The sequence below is a fragment of the Natrix helvetica genome, assembly GCF_964273705.1.
Source record: "Natrix helvetica genome assembly, chromosome: 8".
NCBI classification, from domain to species: Eukaryota; Metazoa; Chordata; class Lepidosauria; order Squamata; family Natricidae; genus Natrix; species Natrix helvetica.
In genome coordinates, this window is record NC_138559.1 from 26,152,807 (window position 1) to 26,175,611 (window position 22,805).

Below are 22,805 nucleotides of genomic sequence, written 5' to 3' on the forward strand. Positions count from 1 at the left end.
GAAGTCGGTCAGGGGTGGGTTGCTGCCAGCATTACTGGCAGTTTGTTGCACATGTGCTTTGCATGCGCAGTTTCCTGTAAGTAGGTCTGCGCATGCCCAGAACATTTAAAAATGCCAAAAAAAAACATGCTGCAGCAACTGGGGAACCAGTTTGGGGGCATGGCCAGCCTGCAATCCCTACCAGTTTGGCAACCCCGTTGCAATTTTCACTACCGCTTCGCCTGAACTGGCGCAAACCGGTAGCAACCCTCCTCTGAAGTTGGTGCTAGTTTCAAAAATAAAGCTGCCAAAGATTGTTTCCTTCATATATCAGATGTTTTCTGTCCCGGATGAGATTAGCAAATTTGAGAAACAAGCCACGTCCTTCTGGTTCTAAGCAACGTAGTTTCTAATTCTGAAATCATGTCCAGCTTTGCCTTAGTAAAACATCCTACTGTTCTTAGGAAAAAACTAAGAGCAAATAAGCAATGCATTCTTTGAGATCATTCGCAAATTTTGATACCCTTATAATTGCACTTTTCAACTCAAAATATCAGCTCTTCCTGTGGCTGTCCCCACAGAGAAGCAACAAAATAAGACATAGAAATATTTTCTGGTATGTTCCTTTGTTATTTGATGTGTCAGATGAAAAGTGGGGGGACTTTAAAAAAAAATTAACAAGCCGGTGTGATGTTCTGTGCATGTGCTACTCTATCACGTTTCAAAAGCTTTTGATACGTGCATGTGATGTCATCGTCATGGACTGAGAGGTTTCATCCTGGTGTTGGATGCAAGAAGCCTGTGGCCGTGCGGTTGAGTTGCTATGATGTTGTGGGATGTTGGTGGGAATCTCTGAAGGACCAAAAGTCTAGCTCAGCGATGGCGAACCTATGGCAGCATGCCACAGGTGGCACGCGGAGTCATTTCTGAGGGCACGCGAGGCATTGCCCTGTCAGCTCCAATGCGCATCCATGCATTGGACAGCTGATTTCAGCCTTCATTTTCGGCTCTTTTTTGCTACCTGAAGCTTCCGGAGGGAGAAATACGGCCCAATGCGCAAACCGGAAGTCCGTTCCTGAACTTCCAGTTTGCATGTTGGGCTGTTTTTTTCTCACCCTCCTGAAGCCTCCGGAGGGAGAAAAACGGCCCAACACGCAAACTGTTTCTGATCTCCAAGGGCCCCTGGGCCCCTAGAAAGCCTCTGAAGCCTGGTGAGGGCAAAAAACAGACCTACCGGGCCCACCAGAAATTGAAAAACGGGCCATTTCCGGCCTCTGGGGGGCAGGGGAGGTCATTTTTGCCCTCCCTAGGCTCCAAGAAAGCTGTGTGCACATGTGCGGGGCAGCAGAGGTAGAGTCATGCATGCATGCGCAGGGAGCATGACTCAGGGGGGGGGGCATTAAATTATGGGAGTGGGCACGCTTTTGGCATCCGAGGTGAAAAAGGTCCACCATCACTGGTCTAGCTTGACTAGAACTTTTCCTTGTGCTTTCCCTTCTAAGTGGAAACAGCAAAGCTAAACTTTTGGAGAGAACGTCCGCAAAGATTGGAGAGGAGAGGAGAAAACCCCCCCAGAAACAACAATGGCCAGGGGAAACTCCTGGTGGGACGTTGAAGCTCGGTGCAATTCACATCACTCAAGGATTACGCAACGTTGTGGGATGAAAAAGACACACCGAGGAAAAAGATGGGGAAGGTGGTTTTGAAGTGCCATGCTTGGACATGATCTCCTGACACCACAAGACTGGCAAATGTGTCATTGTTCTTGGCTTCCTCTGCTGCACAAGCCAAGTGGTGTCCCACATTATGTCTCTCAGTCATAGGAACTGCCGAAGAATGACTACATGGGGCAGAATGAGGTGAGGCACCGCTTGTGGTTGCTTAATGCCTGGGGCGAGTCGGGGTGGGTCTGAAGAGCCTTACTCATGACTGACAGACACCCGAGCATCTGGGGGTAAAAGAAACCACTGGCATTTGCACTGTTTTCATTTCAATCCAGGTGTTTTTCCTGCACTTCGGTATTGCCTTACTCGTGTTTCTCTTGTGCATGTCTGAATGAAATGTTGGAAATCTCTTGAGCTAAGAAATAAACGTGTTTGGTTGCAGAGCAACAACAGATTAAGATTATAGGCCTCTTTTTTTGCGCTGGGTCTTTCTCAGTGGTGTTGTCACCTAGGCTTCCTGAGACAGTAAAAAGCACATACTTAGTCCCAAAAACCCTCTTTTTATTTCAAAGGTGTAAATTATGTTCATCCACAGCCTGTAATGAGTCCCAAATAGTTGTAAAGAATCCTACAGTAGCTGCCAAAGTCTTTCGGGATAAAGCTGATAAGCACCTGCCTTTATCTCCCTTGAAACGCTGCCAAAGAGTTAATTAACAACTAGATTTGCTAGGCCACACATAGCAAAGAGTCAAAACAGAGTTGCAGAAGGTAAACTGACCAGCATGAACCAAGTTGCTTCCTGCGAAGGCACATGTGCCTTTGCTCTTCCTTTATGTCCTATGGGAGGGGTCAATCATCTCCAAGCCTTACTCCCAAGTCGTCCCTTAACTGTTCTTGCCTTCTGGCAGCTCTGCGCATGCGCGCACTGGGAACAGAGGGAATCTGTTCCTCTGCCTCGCTGCTATCTGACTGGAGGCTCTGAAGGCAGTGCATAACTCCCAGATGGCCTTGGCCCACTCTCTGCCTCTGACGCAGAGCCCTTGTCTGAGTCTTCCCCAGACTCCAGGACTGGCCCATGTTCCTCCCCAACCTCCTCACTGTCTGACTCTGCTGCCAGCTCCGCATGCCGCCGGCAGACCACAACAAGTGGCCACTCTCTAATCTAGCAGACTAGATTAGTTCTCTTGCACAGACTCAGAGCTACATAGGTAAGCCACGCCCTGGCTCCAAGCCATCATCACCAAATAATTCCCATTGGCTGACCCAGTTGCCGTGTCTATACATTGGCTGACCTTGTCACCATGTCCTATTCCAGCCAGTCCCCAATGGCTGACCTGTTGCTATGTCCTATTCCAGTTCATGAATATTCTGACAAGGAACTACCTTGGGAAACGTGTATTGATCCTCCTAAGTGCCAGGTTTTCTGGAAAAGGGGTGATAATATGTGAGGGAGACAGGATTAGGAGATGGAGAAATGTTTGCAAAGCAAACTTGGCTCTGGCTGCCAAACTATCGTGGATTAAGCCATAATAGCCAGCCTGAACGATTCTCCAGTTTCCCCATCTTTATTGGTTATATTTTCTGCAAAGCTGTTGCAGCTTTGATGGTGTTGTCATAGCTGCTCGTTCTCAGTTGCTTTGCTTTCCTGGCCGGTCCAGAATCATCTCTTGTTGATTTAGGAGAAAGAGGAAATGAGATGTGTTTGGAAGAATCCCTGGCTTCAACCTTTTCACATCTTATCAATCGCTGTCACGACGGGATGACCACATTTTTGAATGCTGCCAGTGACGGGGTGGCCCATGCAAAGATCAAGCTCGCTGTTTCGCACAAATGTTTTCTAAGTCGCGAACGGGTGCAAAATGTTGCAAAGCGAGGGCATGAAAATGATTTATTTTTAAAAGCTAAAGTGGAGTGACAATGTCAGCTGGAAATGAAGAGGGTTTCCAAGTATGGAACAAGACAAAAGGATGGACGCATGCGAGACAGGATCAGTGCATAGTTGCAAATTCAGCGTTAATTTTATCTGTGGTGTATATTTGTTAGAGGGACGCAGTGGCTCAGTGGCTAAGATGCTGAGCTTGTCGATCAGAAAGGTCAGAAATTCAGGGGTTCGTTTCCTTAGCGCCGTATAAGGGAGTGAGATCCCTGCTACTTGTCCCAGCTTCTGCCAACCAAGCAGTTCGAAAACAGGTAAAAAATGCAAGTAGAAAAATAGGGACCACCTTTGGTGGGAAGGGAACAGCATTCCATGCACCTTCCGCATTGAGTCATACCGGCCACATGACTATAGAGATGTCTTTGGACAGCACTGGCTCTTCGGCTTTGAAACGGAGATGAGCACCGCCCCCTAGAGTAGGAAACGACTAGCACACATGTGCGAGGGGAACCTTTACCTTTATATATTTGTTCTATATATTTGTCATACCAAAGCACTGCGTTAGTCTGGTAAAAGAGGGGGTTGGTGTTTGGTTTTTTTTTGGAGTTAGGTAGGAGTACAATTTGGGTGAAATTTCTCATAAAATAAGGATGTCCATGCCGTCTCCAACACTTCCCCTTTGTCGAAATCACTCTGAACTGTGGAAGAATGAAGTATTCAAGGAGGTTAAAAATAGGACATTTTTGAGACTTTTTTGGTGTTTTTTTTTTCCAAAACCCTAAAATGTCCTGGAAAAAAAACATGTACCGCTAGAGGGCGCTTTTTATTTTGTACTTAAAATAGCTTCAACCTGCATTTTCTAAATAGATGGCAGACTTCTGACTGGAAAAGGGGTTTTATTAAAATCTAATTGGAAAAGCAGCTGTGGCCTTTTATGTATATATATTTTTTCCTTTCAAAGGTACCCCGGACATAATTAAAGGCTGTTTATTTGGTGGAGTGCCCTTTCTCCCCATGGAGGGCAGCAAATGTGGTGTCTAAGCTACTCGATGATTGGCGTGACGTTTTGATCCCCAATCTTGAGTGACAGTTAAAATTTTAAAAAGCCGTTGACTTAAATGAGATGTTTCTTTAAAAAGGTACGCGTGATGACAGCTCCAGAACAAACTTAAATTGGAGCTTTTCAGAGGAATTTGGTAGCATGAAAGAATAATAACAGATTATCCAGTTTTGGTCCCCACACTATAAAAAAAATGTTGAGACTCTAGAAAGAGTGCAGAGAAGAGCAACCAGGATTGATGAGGAGACTGGAGACTAAAACATACGAAGAACGGTTACAGGAATTGGGCATGGCTCGTTTAATGAAAAAAAGGACCAGGGGAGACATGACAGCAGCCTTCCAATATTTGAGGGGCTGCCACAGAGAGGAGGGGGTCAAGCTATTCTCCAAAGCACCCAAAGGCCAGACAAGGAATAATAGATGGAAATTGATCAAGGAGAGATTCAATCTGGAAATAAGGAAGAATTTTCTGACAGTGAGAACAATCAACCCGTGGAATAGAGGTTGCCTTCGGAAGTTGTGGGAGCTTCATCACTTGAGACTTTCAAGAAGAGACTGGACTGCCATTTGTCAGAAATGGTGTAAGGTCTCCTGCTTGGGCGGGGGAGGGGGTTGGACTAGATGACCTACAAGGTCCCTTCCTACTCTGTTAATCTGTATCTGTATGTACATTCATGCTAATTATACAGCGCAGATCAGGACCTTGAATGCGTGAAATACCCTGCCTTCTTTTTTCCCAGCAGAAGGAATAATGAATGGGTTTATGAATAGACTGGTAGGATATCATTGTCTGGTAGAACTATTCTTAGCCGCCTCTTGGTTGTCTCCAGCATCTCTGGGGGAGAATGCTGACTAATCCTACTCTGCAGTTGCTCATTCACCGGAACTTTCTAAAATAGCTAAATCAGGAAGGCAATAAAGCAACCGGTAAGCACAACAGAATAAGTCATCATCGACAGAAATGCAAACAGCATCTCACCAGCTCCACATGGCCTGGAAAACTGGGGGCGGCGGAGAAGGATGCAAAACTTTTATTTCCATTGTAACGTGGGAACTCTGGATGTGGACGTGGGACCAGGTATAAAGTTAGTTTTCCAACAAGCAAAGGTCGGAACTGAGCTGTTCTGTTTTTGTTCCGCAGTAGGCCTCAATTTACGACCACAATTCAGCTCCAAATTTCTGCTGTTGAGTGAGACATTTGAGTTTTGTCCCATGTTACGACCTTTCTCACCTTGGTTGTTCAGTGAATCACTGGAGTGGATAAGTTAGTAACCCAGTCATTAAGCGAATCTGGCTTCCCCAAAGGGGATCACGTGACTCTGGGACACTGTGACCGTCATAAATATGAACCAGTTGCCAAGCACCTGAATTTTGGACCACATGTTCATAGGGATGTGGCGATGGTTGTAACTGTGAATAACGGTCATAAGCCACTTTTTTCAATGTTGTTGTAACCTTGGTCACTAAATGAACTGTTGTAAGTCCAGGACCACCTATATTCCATCTTCCATTTGGTCGGTACTGGGGAAAGGGGCGGTCGTTTCAAAAAGTTGAGCATGGTGGGTGATTAAATCTTTATGTTACAATTCAAGGAATACGTCATGAGCATTTTTCCTGCAGGATTCTCTCCGCAGCTAAGCCAAAAGCTCTCGATTGTGTGGTCACAGAACCGGAAGGCAAATGGTTGTTTGTTTTCCACAACAGACTGGCATTGTGGGAGCCCCACCCCCCAAAGACTAAAATATTTTGGGAAATATTAAAAGAAGCAGGATATCATATTTCCCCAAAGGAGAAATGGAGAAACATGCTCCAGCCCCAATTCCCTTCGTAGTAAAAGAACTTCTGGCAGAAATCTTTATAGAGATGGAGAATTTGGGATCCGTTAAGAAATCTCGGCCAATATTCATAAACAAAACATTTCAGCTTCATCAGGGAGATGGGATTAAGAAGGGCAGGACAGGACCAGAGGTAGTATTCTGCCAGTTCAACCCAGTTCGGGCACACCGTTGTAATGGTGGCGGTGGGAGGCTCTGCCCACCTGTGCAGACCTCATGATAGATGCCCTGCGCGAGAGCTCCCAGGGGAGGAGTTTCGAGAGGCCAAAAATACTGTATTCAGTGTATAAGACGCACCCAGATTTTCACCCTCTTTTTGGGGTGAAACAGGTGTGTCTTATATTTTGAAAAATATGGTAATAGAATTAACCTACCACCGTTAAGAACAAACCCCTTCATTGCACAATCCCCAGAACAGTTCAAAATCCGAAGCCACTGAAACCTTTAAAGATCCATCCACTCGTTCAACCGTTTGTTCAGCTGTCCCAGAACTACATGCTGTTAGTCCTGTTCATCCTTAAATTTTCTTTCCAGTCAGCCTCCATGTTGTTTCCAGCGTCTCTCTCCCAGTTTGGAACTGAACCAGATTGGATTTTCCTTTCCAACAGCGTGGACCACACCTCTGTTCTTGTGTCTGGAGACAAGCAACTAATCCGATCTTCAAAGGAGCCAGAGCTTCTGGCAAAGGGGATGGGAGGAACACCCAAGTTTATGTTGAACTTGCATGTTGCAGATGAGTTGGCAAAAGCTTCTAAATTATAGGTGTCTAACCCTGGTAACTTTTTAAGGCCTCTGGACTTCAACTCCCAGAATTCCCCAGCCAGCTATGAATTCTGGGAGTTGAAGTCCACAACTCCTAAAAGCTGCCAAGGTTGCATATCCTGGCTCTTATCCAGGGGTCCCCAATCTTTCGGACCTCTGGGACCACTAAATGCATAATTTTAAATCCCGCAGACTACTAATATGATCTGCCTAATGACCGGCTGGGTGGGCGTGGCTAGGTGGTCATATGACTTGGATGGGTGTGGCCAATTTGATGTCACTCACGTCGAGGGGCGCCTCACCGGCTTCTATTCACCCCTTCCCTCCCACCCACTCCTCGCCTGTCTGCCCACCCAGGCCCCTTAGGGCCCCAACAGGAAGCAGTTGCTGGAGCTGAGCAGCCCCCAGGAGAAAGAGTTGGCAAAACAGCTCAGTTCAAATTGGATCTGACTGAGAATGAGGCTCAGCAGAAGCACCTCAATGAAGACTACGAGCATAGGCATTCCAAGCAGAGGAAAGACCTGCGGGAGTGCAAGGCCAGGGACCGGTGCCCAGAGGCTCAGTGGGTGGGGATGGTCAGCCACTTCCAGGCCATGATGCAGTCCCACCTGAACGAGGCCGTCCAGCTCTTCGCCACCAGTGGCGCTTCCCTCCAGCCTTTGCCCAAAGCCCCAGGAGGCTGAAGCAGACCCCAAGTTAGAATTTCTGCCCCCCTCTGATCTGTACAAAGACCCCAAAGGGGGAGACCCTCTGCAGCAACACAAACGTTCATTGCACATATCTGACCCAGGGGCTGTAGTTTGAGGACCCCTGATTTAGTGCAATATAAAAAATGCAAACAATCATGCTCTAAACACTCAGCTTCATGATGGTTTTGAAAATCGCCTCTAAAAGACCTAGGAATCTCGCCATCCCAGAATTGGCTCTTTTTTTTTGAGAAAACGAACAAGTAAGAAAGCAACGATGGGGTGAATCTTCTTCCATTCGAAAATCCAGTATAAATGTTACTGCCTACCCCCACCCCCCCACCCCCAGCCTAAATTATCTCTTTTAAGATACATGCAAGGCAAAAACAGCTGTTGCCAAGAATTGATTTGGCTTCCTGTCAGATTTAATTATAGAAAACTTAAGCATGGCACGAAAGAATACCAGAAATTGACCCATTTGGCTGGGATAGGGGAGAGGGGAAGAGGTCAATGGCTGGATCACAAATACATAAATAACTTCGTGTTTTAGAATTGTTCAGCTTATAAATATCAGTTGTATAAAGCTAAAGCAATTGACCTTGCAGATGAATCATGAAAAGAAAATGATCCTGAAATTACAAAAGGGAGATATTTTATTAATGGACAATTTTCTTTTGGGACTGATGGACAAATAGTTGGAAAAAAGTCATGGAATTTTGTTTTTCTATATGACAATGGGAACAACCAATTATCTGCACAAAGATGGAAAGATTTGGCGGTGGAAGAATGGAGGGTGAAGGTAGGAAAACTTGCCGAGATGGCAAAGTTGACTTGTTTGAGCAAATACAATGTCCATTCATTTATCACATTTATTTGGCCATTGTTGGATAGTTCTCTGGGCTTTGTACAATAAGTCTATCTCCATTTATTGTTGGCTGGAAACACCATGTGGATTTTTTGCTTAAAATGAAAAAAAAATGGACATGATTTTGTTTTTTTGTTTGGATTAGACAGATTACGGAAAGAATAGAATTATGTTGAAATCATAGAATAAGAGGTAAATAAATAACTATATTTATTTTTGCAAAGTCCAGAAGCTGCCTCTTTATATCTTTTAAATATTTTTTTTTCTTTTCTTGCATTGTTAGCTCTTCTTTTATTTTTATTTTTACTGTTTGTATATTTGTATTCGTTTTTAATCTTCCTTTTGAATTTTTCTAACTGTATTTAAAAACAGAATTGTTCAGTTCACAATTATAGTCAGGGCTTCACATTTATTAAAATGCTGAACCCAAGGAAATACTTAGGTCACGACTGGACATAAGCAGTATCCAGTATATAAACATGGAGTCCAATCTATGCTTAATGTGTCTCCCATTCTGTTGAATGTTACTTTCCTTAAATGGAAGAATCCCCAACTAGTTTTTAGTTACAAGCAAGTCCCAAGTCACCACTGCCTTCGCGTTACTATATAATTGGGAAGAGTTTTGCAATCGCCCAAGTGAAAGTCCCAAAGGCTGTTAATTGTTTTTGTGAATTATAGGATCACATAGAAGAGTTAAAAAAAAGAACAGTGGCAACGCAGGGACGGACTTGTTTCATTAGGCAACCATTCCCTTTGGCCAATGGCTGCTTCTCTCCCATTAAATCAAGACAGGATGGAGGGGCGTATAAGTTATCTGGTGTGATGTAAACCTAGGATGCGTTTGTTTGGAAGCCTGCATAGTCTGCAACTAAACACACCGAAGAATTGATTCTTTTTTTTATATATAAACAAGTTTTTTTTTTAAGTTTTAATTTTCAAAACAAACACAACACATCCTTTTTTACATACTTTAGAAAATGTATCCGTTGGTTACAAAAAGGCTTGCGTGCATCTCTTCCACAGTCAACAAACATAATTCATATTAACTCAAGTATTTTAACTCAGATATTTATACATGTTACCATCATCACACCTCCATTTTCATTTGACTATAATTGATTCTGATGAAATGTGGTATTGGAGAAGACTTCAAAGTCCCTTGGGAGTGTGAAGTCATGTCAGCCGACCCTAAAGGAAATCAAACCTGAGTGTCCTTTGGAAGGACAGGAACTGAAGCGGGTCTGGACTAGAAGACCTCCAAGGTCCCTTCCAATTCTATTCTAGTCTATTCTTCATTATTTTTGTTTTCTATATTCTATTCTATATTAATGAGTCTGTCATCTGTAGCTCTGCAACTGTCTGGTTTGGCTCTGCAACCCAACAAGACAGACACGGACTTCAACAGATAATTAGAACTGCAGGAAAAAAACAATGGCTACCAACGTGCCTTTTGTTGAGGGCCTTTAACACTTCAGGAGTCAAAAAGAGAGCCGTGAAAATATCTACAGACCCCTCGCATCTTGGAAATAAATTGTTTCAACTTCTACCCTCAAAATGACTCTATAGAGCACTGCACACCAGAAAAACTAGACACAAGGACAGTTTTTCTCCGAATGCCATCACTCTGCTAAAAAACTAATTTACTAAGACTATTACTATTATTCTTTTCATCCTTCCTAGTACCTATCTCTTCCCACTTATGACTGTAACGATGTATCTTGTATCTTTACAATTTATATTCTTTTGTTTCCTGGTATGATTTGATTGCTTATTAGTAACCTATGACTATAACTAAGTCTTGTATCTTATGACTCTTGATGAATGTATTCTATTTTATTTTTCTTTATGTACATTGAGAGCATAAGCACCAAAGACAAATTCCTTGTGTGTCCAATCACACTTGGCCAATAAAGAACTCAATTAATTCTATTCTAATTCTAATTATATTCTATTGTGTATTCTATTCTATTTCTATTCTATTCTTTCTATTTCTATTCTAAATGAAGCTGAAGCTCAGATACTTTGGCCACCAGATGAGAAGAGAGGACTCCTTGGATGTTGGGGAAGATGAAAGGCCAAAGAATGGGGCTCTAGAGGATGAGATGGTTAGATAGTGTCATCAACGCAATGGACATGAATTTGGGAAAGCTCTGGAAGACAGGGAGGCTAATGTGCCGTGGTCCATAAGGTTGCAAAGAGTTGGGCACGATTTAGAGATTGAAGAACCGTAACTAAACCACTGTAACCCTTCTGCTGAACTACACAACTCACTCCTATCCTAAAATTACACACTACGAATATTCATTTTTAATCCCATTGAAGTTACAGTTGCGTCTATACAAGATGCAAATTCAATTTATTCTATCCCAAAGCGTCTTTTCTTTGAAGACGGTTCTCGCATGAGAAGCGAAACGTGTTCAAAGGAAAACCAGAATGTCCAGTTGCCGCTTTGAAAAAGTCCGGAGAGAACAATCCACCCAATGGAACAGAAGTTGCCTTTGGAAGTTGTGGGAGCTTCACCCCTGGAGGCTTTCAAGAAGAGACTGGGCTGCCCTCTGTCAGAAATGGTGTAGGGTCTCCTGCTTGGGTGACGGTTGGATTAGGTGACCTACAAGGTCCCTTCCAAATCTGTTATTCAGTTGCCTTTTGCAAAAGCCCCTTTTGAACAAGGACAACCTGGACGACTGAGAATCTCTAGATTCATCCATTCATTCTACTGTCTTCAGCAAGGTGGATTTGCAGATTCACCTTGAAAACATTCCCACATGGAGATAAATCAGGCAGGTCAATTCCTAATTTCAAGACTTGTGCGTGATCTTTCCTTTGCTTGCATTAAGTTCGTATTGACAGGCTCTTTAGATCCCAAGAGATCCATTTGGACCAGAACTTAACAAATTATTAATTAAACGAATGACTGTGAAGTCAAGGACTCCCTGTAATTACAATCCAATTAGCAGATCTTGCAGTGTGAATGTCTGATTTTGAGGAGGGGGCAGATTTGTCTTTGTGTGTTATCCCATGTGGTCTTAGCACAGCCCCTTGCTTTTGATTCAAACTATCCTAGCTAAGAACAAACCCTGGTTTGAGAGCAAACCAACATCATCAGCTTCTCCCAGGCTACAGCGGGTTGCATGCGCTGACTGAGGCACATGCAAGGGAGGGGGCTTGCCCGCGCAGGTGGGAACGCATCTCCAGAGGACGCGTGTCATCGATCCAAAACAAACAAAAAGGAGGGGTCAGCTCAAGGACCAATCACAAAGGCAGAAGCTACAGCCTGTCCTTGAGACATTCTCGGGATCGAAGGCTTTCCTCCTACTCATTGGGACCCCTCTGTGAGGGGAAGGGGGAAGAAGGAAGGGAAGAAAGAAAGATGGGAGGAAAGGGAAGGAAGGAAAAAAAGAAGGAAAAAAGAAAGGAAAGAAAGAAGGAAAAAAGAAAGGAAGGAAAGGAAGGAAGGAAAGAATGAAAGAAAGAAAAAAAGAAAGAAGAAAAGAAAGAAAAGAAAAGAAAGGAGGAAAGAAGGAAGGAAAAGAGGAAAAAAGAAAGGAAAGAAAGATGGGAGGAAAGGGAAGGAAGGAAAGAGAGAGAAAGAAAAAAGGAAAGAAAGAACAGAAAAGAAAGAAGGAAGGAAGGCAAAGAGGAAAAAAGAAAGAAGGAAAGAAAGAAAGAAGATGGGAGGAAAGGGAAGGAAGGAAAGGAAAGAGGAAAAAAGAAAGGAAAGAAAGAGAGAGGGAGAGAAAGAAAGAAAGAAAGAAAGAAAGAAAGAAAGAAAGAAAGAAAGAAAGAAAGAAAGAAAGAAAGAAAGAAAGAAAGAAAGAAAGAAAGAAAGAAAGAAAGAAAGAAAGAAAGAAAGAAAGAAAAGCGCTTCCTCTCGTGACCAGAGCCCCGACTGAGGACTGACTCGCGCGGGGCATGATGGGAATCTCTCCCGCTGGGTGTTTTTTCCCCCCCTTTCTTTTATTTGGCGGGAGCGACCCCGCCCCTTCGAGCCGAGTGGCCGGATTGGCGGCGGGCGGCGGTTGCCGGGGCGACGCGCTCCGCCCGTGCTGACGCGCAAGGGGCGGGGCATCCGGGCGGGAGGGAGGGCGCGTGCGCGTCCCCGCGTCCCACTCGGGCTCCCTCAGCGGCTCTCCGTCCTTGGCGGCGGTGGCGGCGGGTGAGGCGCGGGAGCCGACCCGGGCAGCATGGTGATGGCCGAGCCCCGGCGGCTTCCTCCGGCCGCCGCCGCGCTGCTCCTGCAGCCCCCCCCGCCGCCGCCGCCGCCGCCGTCTTCTTCCTCCTCCTCCTCGCCGGCTCAGCCTCAGCCGCCCCGCGGCGCTTTGGTGCCGGTGCGCGTCGGCTTCTACGAGATCGAGGGCACGCTGGGCAAGGGCAACTTCGCCGTGGTCAAGCTGGGCCGGCACCGCATCACACGCAGCGAGGTCAGAGAGGGACACGCGGCGGGGGGGAGGGGGGCAGGGAAAGGTCGTGGGAACGGGGCACCCGAGACACGTGTCTTCTGGGGGAGGGGGCGCGCGTCCCCGAAGGGGGCAGAACGTGAGAAGCGGGGAATTGGGGGGGGGCTTCCCTCTGCGCAAGGAAGGGGGAGATCCTGCTGTTCAATCTGCCCTCCCAGACCCTGCCCCACATTTGGGACCCTAAATTGGGGGGCTGGGGGAAAGCAGGGGGTCAGGCAGGGCACCCTCATGGCTTTGGGGGTGGGGTGTGCTCCCTCCCCTGCGATGCTGTGATACACCCCCCCCTCCAAGTTGGGACTGCAGTGATGCTGCAGACGGCTCTGCTGCCCACCTGGGCAGGGGGGTGCAGGTGGAAGAGCAGAGGGAACACCCCCTCCCCCAAGAATATGGGGGGGAGGGAGGTCTCGGGGTCTGGGTGCGAGAGAAAAGAACAAGGGGGCATCTGTGCGGATTCTCAGTCATCCAGGTTGTCCCGAAGGTCAAAATCCAAGGAAATCCTGTTGCCTTTTGGGGGGGGGCAGGTTTGGGACAGCCAGGGGGTGTGGTCTCTGCAAGGGGAGACTCCCCCCCATACAGATTGCTTGGTGCAGAGGTGCCCCCCAACTGTGTGGAGCCTGGCTGGCTTTGGAAGAAGAATGCTAAGTGTTGCCATTGGTCTCCTCCGGGCGGTGACTGACGTGGCTTCAGATCTTTTCAGAGATCTCTGGATCCAATGATAAGATCATCCAGGGAAGATTCCCCTCCTGGGCAGTAGATTCCACTCGAAAGTAGACAGGAGAGAGGACTAGTGGTTGATTCAAACGTTCAAGCATTCTTTCCTATCTACATGGAGCCCTATCGCAATTCTTCAGTAGACCGGAGAAACTTCATTTATTCTTTTTCTTTCTTTCTTGTTTATGTTTGGTTGTAATTTCTTGGCTGGGTTGTTGGGAGCCATGCGGGATTCTTGAGACTCAGGGAGGGTACACCTTTTATGTATTATTATGGCTTGTCAGCCAGATGTTCAGACTGGATTTGGCGTTTTTATCCACCTTTCGAGTCCTTCCCAAGGATCTGAGATAGGCAAATGGGGTTTAATGGTGATCCCAGAATGTAAGCTGATCCAAATTGCCTTTTGCAATTGATGGGTAGAGATTTTTGTCAATGCCGAAGGTTCTCAAAAGGGTTGCTCCGTTTGTTTTGGGACTGCAGCCAAGGCACCTGGCCCTCTCTTACTGTTGCTACTACTACTTTAAAAAGGGTTGTTTGTGGCTTTTCGATGCTTGATGTGAAACCTGGAATGTCATTTGAATCTGTGGGTAATGCATTTGTAAGCTGCTTTGGAAACCTAATTATGATTATTATTTTTTGAATGATGGCCTCTGTGCTTCTTACTTAAAAGATAAATAATAAAATGGAACCTGAGAAATTCTAGTAGCTGCTCCAAAGAGAAACATGGAGGGCTACCAAAGAAGATGTGAGGACCATGTTGATAAGTAGCTAAGAGTAGGTTGCACCTCAAGAGAGGGTGGTCTTCATCAAATTGGAGATCCCCTGCCCTCTTTTCCCCATTGTTCTGACCGAGGCTTCCCGAGAGCATGAAGCAACTCCTTGTCCCGAGAAAAAACCCTTTTTATGAAGTGACTGTGAATTCTGCTCATTCACACCCAGCAAAGTCTTTCAAGGGAGGATTTACAGTCACAGACCTTATCTGGCTTGGAGAGCTGCCAGGCCGATATCTGCAAAACCTAGCAAGGAGTCTTGGAGAGTCACAAACCAATTAAGCGAACTAATGGTCTCCTGCAAACTCCACTCCCCTTTTGCTCCTCTTTTATTTCCTCCAGGAGGGGCCATTCACCATGCACCTGTGGCTTTACTCCCAAGTTGACCCCTGTTCTTTAGCAGTTCCCTTCATCTGGTAGCTCTGCGCATGCGCACACTGGGAACAGGCTCCAGCTGTTCTTCTGCCTCTCTGATGTCTGACTCTGAAGGCAGCTGATAACTGGCATATGGCCCTGGCCCTCCCTCTGCCTCCGACACAGAGCCCTCATCAGAGCCTTCCCCAGACTCCAGGACTGGCCCAGGTTCCTCCCCAACCTCCTCACTGCCCGAATCTGCTGCCTGCTCCATTGACCACTGGCGGGCCACAACACCCATCTCCAAATAATTAGGATGCTCCCACAGGATATAGATGAGTGGGAACAATGCTCTCTCGTGGCAGCTTACTATATTTCTGAGACTTTGTGCATGAAGATGACCAAAACGAAAGTCTTCGGGAAGACATCCTTCAAAGATCAATGGGCCTCCTGTTTGCTCTGATTTCTTATTCAGGAAAAAACTACATAGACAGGAAAATAGCTTCCTTCAATGCGCAGATACATCATCCAGGGATGGTTTCTAGTGAAACTTGCTGTGCCAGCTCCTTCAGAAGTGGAGGATTATATCTAGGAAACAAGTCTTATCAGAAGGAAAAGGGTAGAAGAGAGACCATCTAAAGCACCCTCCCACGGAAGATCCAGAGATATTGAGTGGCCTCAAAAGAAGGTCGCCTGGGATGTCCTTCAGAAGATTATCCATTGAAGCTGCTTTTGGAGCGTTTCCTCCAAAAAGGACAGAAGTAAGGAACCTTGGAGGAAATCAGACATGGTATCCTGAGGGGGTGGTATTTTAGGATCAACTTCCAAAGAGACAGAGGAAGGAACAGAGCCGAGAGCAATAGTTGTGAGAACCAAGTCACGGGTCGAGATGGATGATAAAGCATCTGGAAGACAGGTTGATGGTTCTGAAAAGGGACTTCCTTCCCCGGCCGAAGGAACGATGATCTTGAGATGAACCTGCTTGAAGGAAAAAGGGGACTTAAGAGGCCATGAGCTGCTAGCAGGACCAGCCTCTCAGGTAGAAGGGTGAGGAATTATTTCCTTGCTCTTCAAAGAGATTTGGAATTAGGAATAAATAAAACCTATGATCTTTGTTGGAAGGAAATTCAAGAAATCCATTGGAGAAATGAGATAACTTTGGAAGGGGTGGTGGTAGAAAACTGCTGTAACTTTCCAAGGATTCAATCAGAATATTAGCTGGAAGGGACCTTCGAGGTCTTCTAGTCCAACCAAGCAGGAGACCCGATACCATTTGAGACATGTGGCTGTCCAGTCTCTTCTTTAAAACCTCCAGTGATGGAGCGCCCATGATTTCTGGTGGCAAGCTGTTCCACTGGTTCATTGTCCTCACTCCTAGGAAGTTTCTCCTTAATTCCAGGTAGCTTCTCTCTCTTGATTAGTTTCCATACATCGTTTCTTCTCTTGCCTTCTGGCGCTTTGAAAAATAAGTGAACAAATAAACCTCATAACAAAAATAACTGGAAAATACATCTCGATCCAGGCATGAGGACGTGGCCCTTTTAAACAACGACTTGCGCTTTGGAGGTGCGAGCGGATAACCACAACAATGCCAGTTTTTAAGTGCTAATCAGTCCCATTTTCCCAGCAGTTTCTGATTTCTGCCGACTCTTAGATGGCACAAATCCACCTTTTCACTGCTGGGCCTTTGTCCTTGCAGCCTCCCCCCCTCCCCCCCCAGTAGCTGAGAATACAATGGGATGCATAATTTTTCTTCTCTCTCTTTTGCCATCCCAGCATCACAAAAGGAGGACAGCTAGTCTAGGCCTGTCCTAATCTTGCAGCCCGTCCGTCTTTCTTTAGCTGGCAACGCCGTTCGCCAGTTTGGAAAGGAAGATGAAGGAAGGAGACCCAGTTCCTGTGCTTTGCCCCCTTCTAAAGTGCCAGAGCCCGGTGGGCAGCTTTTGACAAACTTTCGATTTCTTTTAGTGCTTAAGCAGGAAAAGTCTCCGGAGGCCTGGCCCAGGCGCCTGATCCGGAGGCACGTATTCAAAGCGTGGCTGTCGTACGCAGCATGGATGGGTTGTCTCAGCCATCCTTTTAACGGCTTGGACAAGCGTGGCCACAGCTGTGGAAGCAGCCTTGTGCTTCCACTTGTTAACTGCCATGGAAAAGAACTCACACCTTGATCGTGTTAATGGTGTGATTTCAAGCAGAATGCAAAACCCCTTTCTCTGAAATCCGGCATCAGTTGAGTAATTTGGTCTGTCCTGCTGTGTAGTCCGTACACAAGGAGTCCTCGACTTACGACAGTTCACTTAGTGACCGTTACAACGGCGCTGGGGGAAAAAGTGATGCCTGACCATTTTACACACTTGCGACCATTAAAGCAATCCCCATGGCCACGTGATCAGAGTTCACACGCTTGGCAATTGATTCGTATTTATGTCAGCATCCTGGGGGGGATGTGACCCCCTTTTGCGAGCTTCTGACAAGCAAGGGGAAGCCAGATTCACTTAACAACAGAGTTACTAACTTAACTGCTGCAATGATTCAGTGAACAACGGTGGCAAGAGAGATAGGGCAAAACTCACTTTAAGAAATCTCAAATGGGCTCAGTTGTGGTCATAAATTGAGGACTACCTATGATCTGCTGGATAAATAAGTGGCTGTGAGTCAGTGGGCCCGGTGTCGCCCACATGCCATACCTGCCAGCGATGCCTCCGTGATGCTCCAGCTGGTCGGCGGAGCGTTGTGCAGGCCCTGTATGTGCCGTGTGTATGCGCAGAAGTGCCGAAGGCTTTAAAGGACAGGCAACGAGCTCGGATAGGCAGGTGGGCCCTCCGGAGCACTGTACCGGAACGGTACCCGGTACCCCGGGTAGGCTCCAGTACTCCCGTATCGGGGCGTACCGCCTGCAACCCACCACTGCTGTGAGTTAAACACTGAAAGAACAATTAAATGAGTCGTCTTAAATCGAGAACATCCAGTGGGTTTTTAAAAATTCTCGGTGGAGACCAATGAATGCCTCAAACAAAGATGGAGTAGATTCCTGGTCAATTTATTGAAAGTGATGGTATACATGTTTAATAAATAATTACACTGGAAATCCAACAGGGTTACCTCATTCAGAGAACGTTATAGATAACTTTTTCTCCGTTCATTCAGAAAATCACGTCAAGAAAGCAGATCAGCATTGAGTTGGATCTGGCTTTGGAGGCGAGATCTATTTTATTGTGGCCAAAAAGAACAGTTTGCTGGCATTTACACGCCGTTTAATCGGGGCTGATCTTGCCTTTGAGGAGCGCTGGCATTTAAATAGCCATTTATGGCCGCAGTGCTTTTAGCCAAGGCATAAAGGCTAATGGATAAATTGGTTTACAGTCTGTTGCTACATTGCAAGTCCCTAAATCCTGAATCCACTGGAGCTGAATATTTTGGAAGAGGAGACCGGGCAGAGAAAGTTTTCCAACTGGTTCTGTAGTCCTAAGGAAAGTCCATCTTGGTTGACTCTCTGCCCATCACGATATTCCTTATCGTGATGCTCCTTCTAGGGCCATTGTTTCTTTAGACATAAGGGATTCATAAATAGGGATTTTTATTTTCTTTCTTTCTATTCCTTTGCTTCGTTTCAATGTTGAATTCCCCCTCGAGTAGAATTTGAGCATTAAATTGCACCACACTTTTAATTGCTCTGCCCAGAACGGAGATTGCGTGTATTCAAAGCTATGTGTTGCCTCATTTAGCATCGTCTTTATATACAAGAGGAATGCTTCTATGACATCTTAAATATTAGGTTGGGACGAGGTTTACAGAAATGAATTTTCATAAATGTTCTGGCCCACCCTTCAGCTTTGCAGTCAAGAAACAACATTCAGAGCTTTCCGCTTTTGGGTTTTGGAAAGCTGCTTGACCTTAACTTTAAGGTAAAGGTTCCCCTTGCACATATGTGCTAGTCGTTCCCGACTCTAGGGGGCGGTGCTCATCTCCATTTCAAAGCCGAAGAGGCAGCGCTGTCCGAAGTCGTCTCGGTGGTCATGTGGCCGGCATGGCTAAATGCCGAGGGTGCACAGAAAGCTGTTACCTTCCCACCAAAGATGGTTCCTATTTTTCTACTTGCATTTTTTGTGCTTTTGAATTGCTAGGTTGGCAGAAACTGGGACAAGTAACAGGAACTCACTCTGTTACGCGGCGCTAGGGATTCGAACCGCCAAACTGCCAACCTTTCTGATTGACAAGCTCAGCATCTTAGCCACTGAGTTACCATGTCCCTGGCCTTAACTATAGTTGTGTTTAAAAATCCAGTTTTAATACTAGAATGCACCCAGGACCCCTTGTTTCAACCCTAAGCTACAAATATTCCCCTTTATTAATACAGATCTTCCCATTGGCGGGTCCCATCAAGTCAATGTGGCCAAGGGTGCCATAGGCCTTTGACCAGATGCAGTTAATTTGTGCTGTTTTGTTATGAAACCTAAAACAATTTCCTTACAGACTAAAATCTTACACTCTCAAAGCTCATCTTCTGAATAGGTATCAAACAGTTTTATTTGCTGCCTATAATTACAAGCAAAACTCCTTAGAGCAGCGTTTCTCAACCTTGGTGACTTTAAGTCCTGTGGACTTCAACTCCCAGAATATTGGGAGGCTGGGGGATTCTGGGAGCTGAAGTCCACAGGACTTAAAGTCACCAAGGTTGAGAAACACTGCCTTAGGGAATGGTCTATTGTGGGAGAGCTAGTGACCAGGTTTCTTGGCCAGCCATTAAAAGACATACGTAGTCTTGGTTTAGTACCATGTGTGAGCTCAGCCATGGTTACTGAACCATGATTTATGGCATAGCACAACGTCTGAATCCCTTCTGCCATATTCTGTCCACCAGGGCTTAATCCAAATCCGTGAATCCATTCCAGATCAGTTTAGAGTTAGATTTGATCTACCGAAATCAATGACCAAGTGCCATAAAAACCCATTGAAATGGGGTTTTAATGATGTTTACCTCAAATCCTGCCGTTGTTAACTGAAACCCAAGCTCCAAACTTGCCATATTTGCCTCTTCAGAAACAAGGAAGCGGCGAGCGTGGTCACCTCACGGCTGCTGCTGTGTCGCAATATTTTCAGGGAGGGGTTATTTTAGCGCATGCCGTCAAAAGCCCAATTGGGCTTACTATCCAGGGAGGGCTTATTTTGGGGGAAACAGAGTAGAAATGATCTAACGAACAAAGTTCAGGACAGGGACTAATATGGTGGGATAAAATAATCCATGCAGTGAAATTTGATGCCACCGTGATGAACCTGGTTTAGGTTGTCAAGGCCCACTAACGTCTCAGGTGTAAAAGCTGGGTACCGCCACGCAGGTATAAAGAGATTCATCGTTATTTTGCTGTTTTATCAAGCTGAGCTTTTCTGTTTCTAACAGAAACCTGCAATATATTGGAGCCCCGGGCGATCTTGATTGCATGCTTTAAAGAAAATATAGAATTATTGCTGGGTGGCCAGGTCTCCTGCAAGGACTTGAGCAGTGAAGTGAAGGCCTCCTTCGCGGTAGAGTAGCTGAAGAGGACGTCAGAGGAGATTTGGTTGCAATCAGAAGGCTTTGGCGTTAAGATAGCACAGAGTTCCTTTTCCGATTTGAGATGCTGAAGACGTTCGTGGCAAAGACCACACTGGCTTAGATGAGAAACAGCTGACTTACCGTGAAGTGAAGTTCTTGGAACTGCATAGCTCGCAGACCTTCAGAAGAAATGTCTTTCTTCATTGTTTGGAAAGATTATTTTGCTTCTGAGTGTGGATGGATAGGTAGGTAGGTAGGTAGGTAGGTAGGTAGGTAGGTAGGTAGGTAGGTAGGTAGGTAGGTAGGTAGAGATAGATAGATAGATGATAGATAGATAGATAGATAGATAGATAGATAGATGATAGATAGATAGATAGATAGATAGAGATATAGATAGATAGATAGATAGATAGATAGATAGATAGATAGATAGATAGATGATAGATAGATGATAGATAGATGATAGATAGATAGATAGATAGATAGATAGATGATAGATAGATGATAGATAGATAGATAGATAGATAGATAGATAGATAGATAGATAGATAGATAGATAGATGATAGATAGATAATCTATATCTACTTATCTATCAAAGGAGGAGGAGGAGGATGACTGGGGTCTTTGGTGCTCTCTGACTTTGGTGGTTTTCTTGCAGAAGTTTCATTACCCAACTAGGTAACATTATCAGTGCTAGAAGGGAGTGGAGAGGAGGAGGAGGAAGGAAGGAAAAGGAGAAGAGGAGAAGAAGAAGTTTTAGTAGTAGTAGTAGTAGTGGTAGTAGTAGTAGTAGTAGTAAGGGAGTGACTGATTGGCAAAATTTGCCTATCTCCCCATTTTCAAAATATCACCTCTCTGTTTTAGATTCTGAAGTCTTTACGTTTGGCTTCAGCCATACAAAATGTTAAAAAATAGCATAACACTTATGTCATCTTGCTTAGCGACAACAACTCGAGGACTAGCTATATGGCCAGCTCAGGATCCACCTGAAGGTGTTTCTTGCTCCTCACCATTCTTCCTGTCCATGACCTAACCTTGTGGTCATTCTCTGCTTCCATTATTTTGCATATTTTGGAAGGCATAAAAGACATAAACCCTTTTGAACAGTTTGGACTGCAGTGTGCAGTGCATCGATTCGGAGGTGGAGGTTTTGTCCATTCCCCCTTCCCCCCCAAAAAATAACACGGCCCAGACGCTGGGATGGCCTTCGCAGTTGGCCCACGGCTCGGAGCTGAGATGCTGATGCTTCTAATCCTGACAAACAGAGGATTAGCGGTGATGTTTATGAACGACAAGTGGTCTCGTAAAACTGCCACCCAGAAACCACATTCTAGCACAGTGATGGCTAAACTTTTTGTCACCCTCACCCATAATGCAACGCGTGTGCCGCGTCCTCTACGCATGTGCTCACAACTGCCCCCCCCGTGCCCTGTTTTGGGTGTAGTAAGCCTCCCTGCAGCTTCCTGGGAGCAAAAATGGGCCGGGGGGGTGCTGCACATGCACCCCCAAAAACGGGCTGCATGTGGGCGCACTGCACCCCCCACACATACATGTGCATCTCCCGCATGCACACACACACACACCCGTGCATGCGCGGCAAAGACCTGAAAATCAACTGGCCGGCAGGAGGTGCACACGCATGCACAGTAGAGCTGGGCTGGGGCAATGGCTTGCACGCACACCCCCCGAGAGGGCTCTTCCATAAGTTTGCCATCACAGTTCTAGCAGAACCTGGAGTAGCCAAAATCCTGTGATCAGGACCAAATAGCATCTTTGACTCCTTAATGCTGGGTCTCCCAGCCTTGGCGACGTTTGGTGACCGACCCACTTTGGATCCTGCAATCTTATTCAACGACACACATTATTCTCTTTATTTGGAAATAATTCGATAGCGCAGGGAGAATAACTGTCCTGCTGCCAAAATGCAAGCCGGGTCCATCTGTTTTGTGTCTCTTCACAAATGTCCCTGCATCTTTGTAGATTTGTTTTGTTTGAATGGTGCAAGCTGCTTCCTGGGCCTTCTTTTTTCTCGCCCCCCCCCCTCTTTCTCTTGAGATATGCAAGGTTTTCAGGGATGAATAAGAGTTTCTAAACTGCATATCTCTATCTATCATCTATCTATCTATCTATCATATATATATGTGTGTGTGTGTGTGTGTGTGTGTGTGAGAGAGAGAGAGAGAGAGAGAGAAAGAGAGAGAGAGAGAGAAAACCACTCACCCCGCGATCATGAAATTTCCAAAACCACAAAG

At 45.7% G+C, this 22,805-nt stretch overlaps 1 protein-coding gene across 3 annotated transcripts in view; it reads left to right on the forward strand.

The window, feature by feature from the left end:
* The window catches only part of SIK2 (salt inducible kinase 2), a 191,585-nt gene that overhangs the window by 124,505 nt on the left and 44,275 nt on the right, over positions 1 to 22,805 (forward strand). The window contains exon 2 of one of the 3 annotated variants that reach the window (XM_081961359.1): positions 13,002 to 13,148. Coding sequence is in view for 2 of the 3 variants with exons in the window: in XM_081961358.1 (XP_081817484.1) it covers positions 12,912 to 13,148 (237 nt within the window). In the remaining variant the exon portion in view is untranslated. Of the gene's footprint in view, positions 1 to 12,836; positions 13,149 to 22,805 lie in introns of those variants that run through there. The other 2 variants (XM_081961358.1, XM_081961357.1) reach the window with 2 other exon arrangements.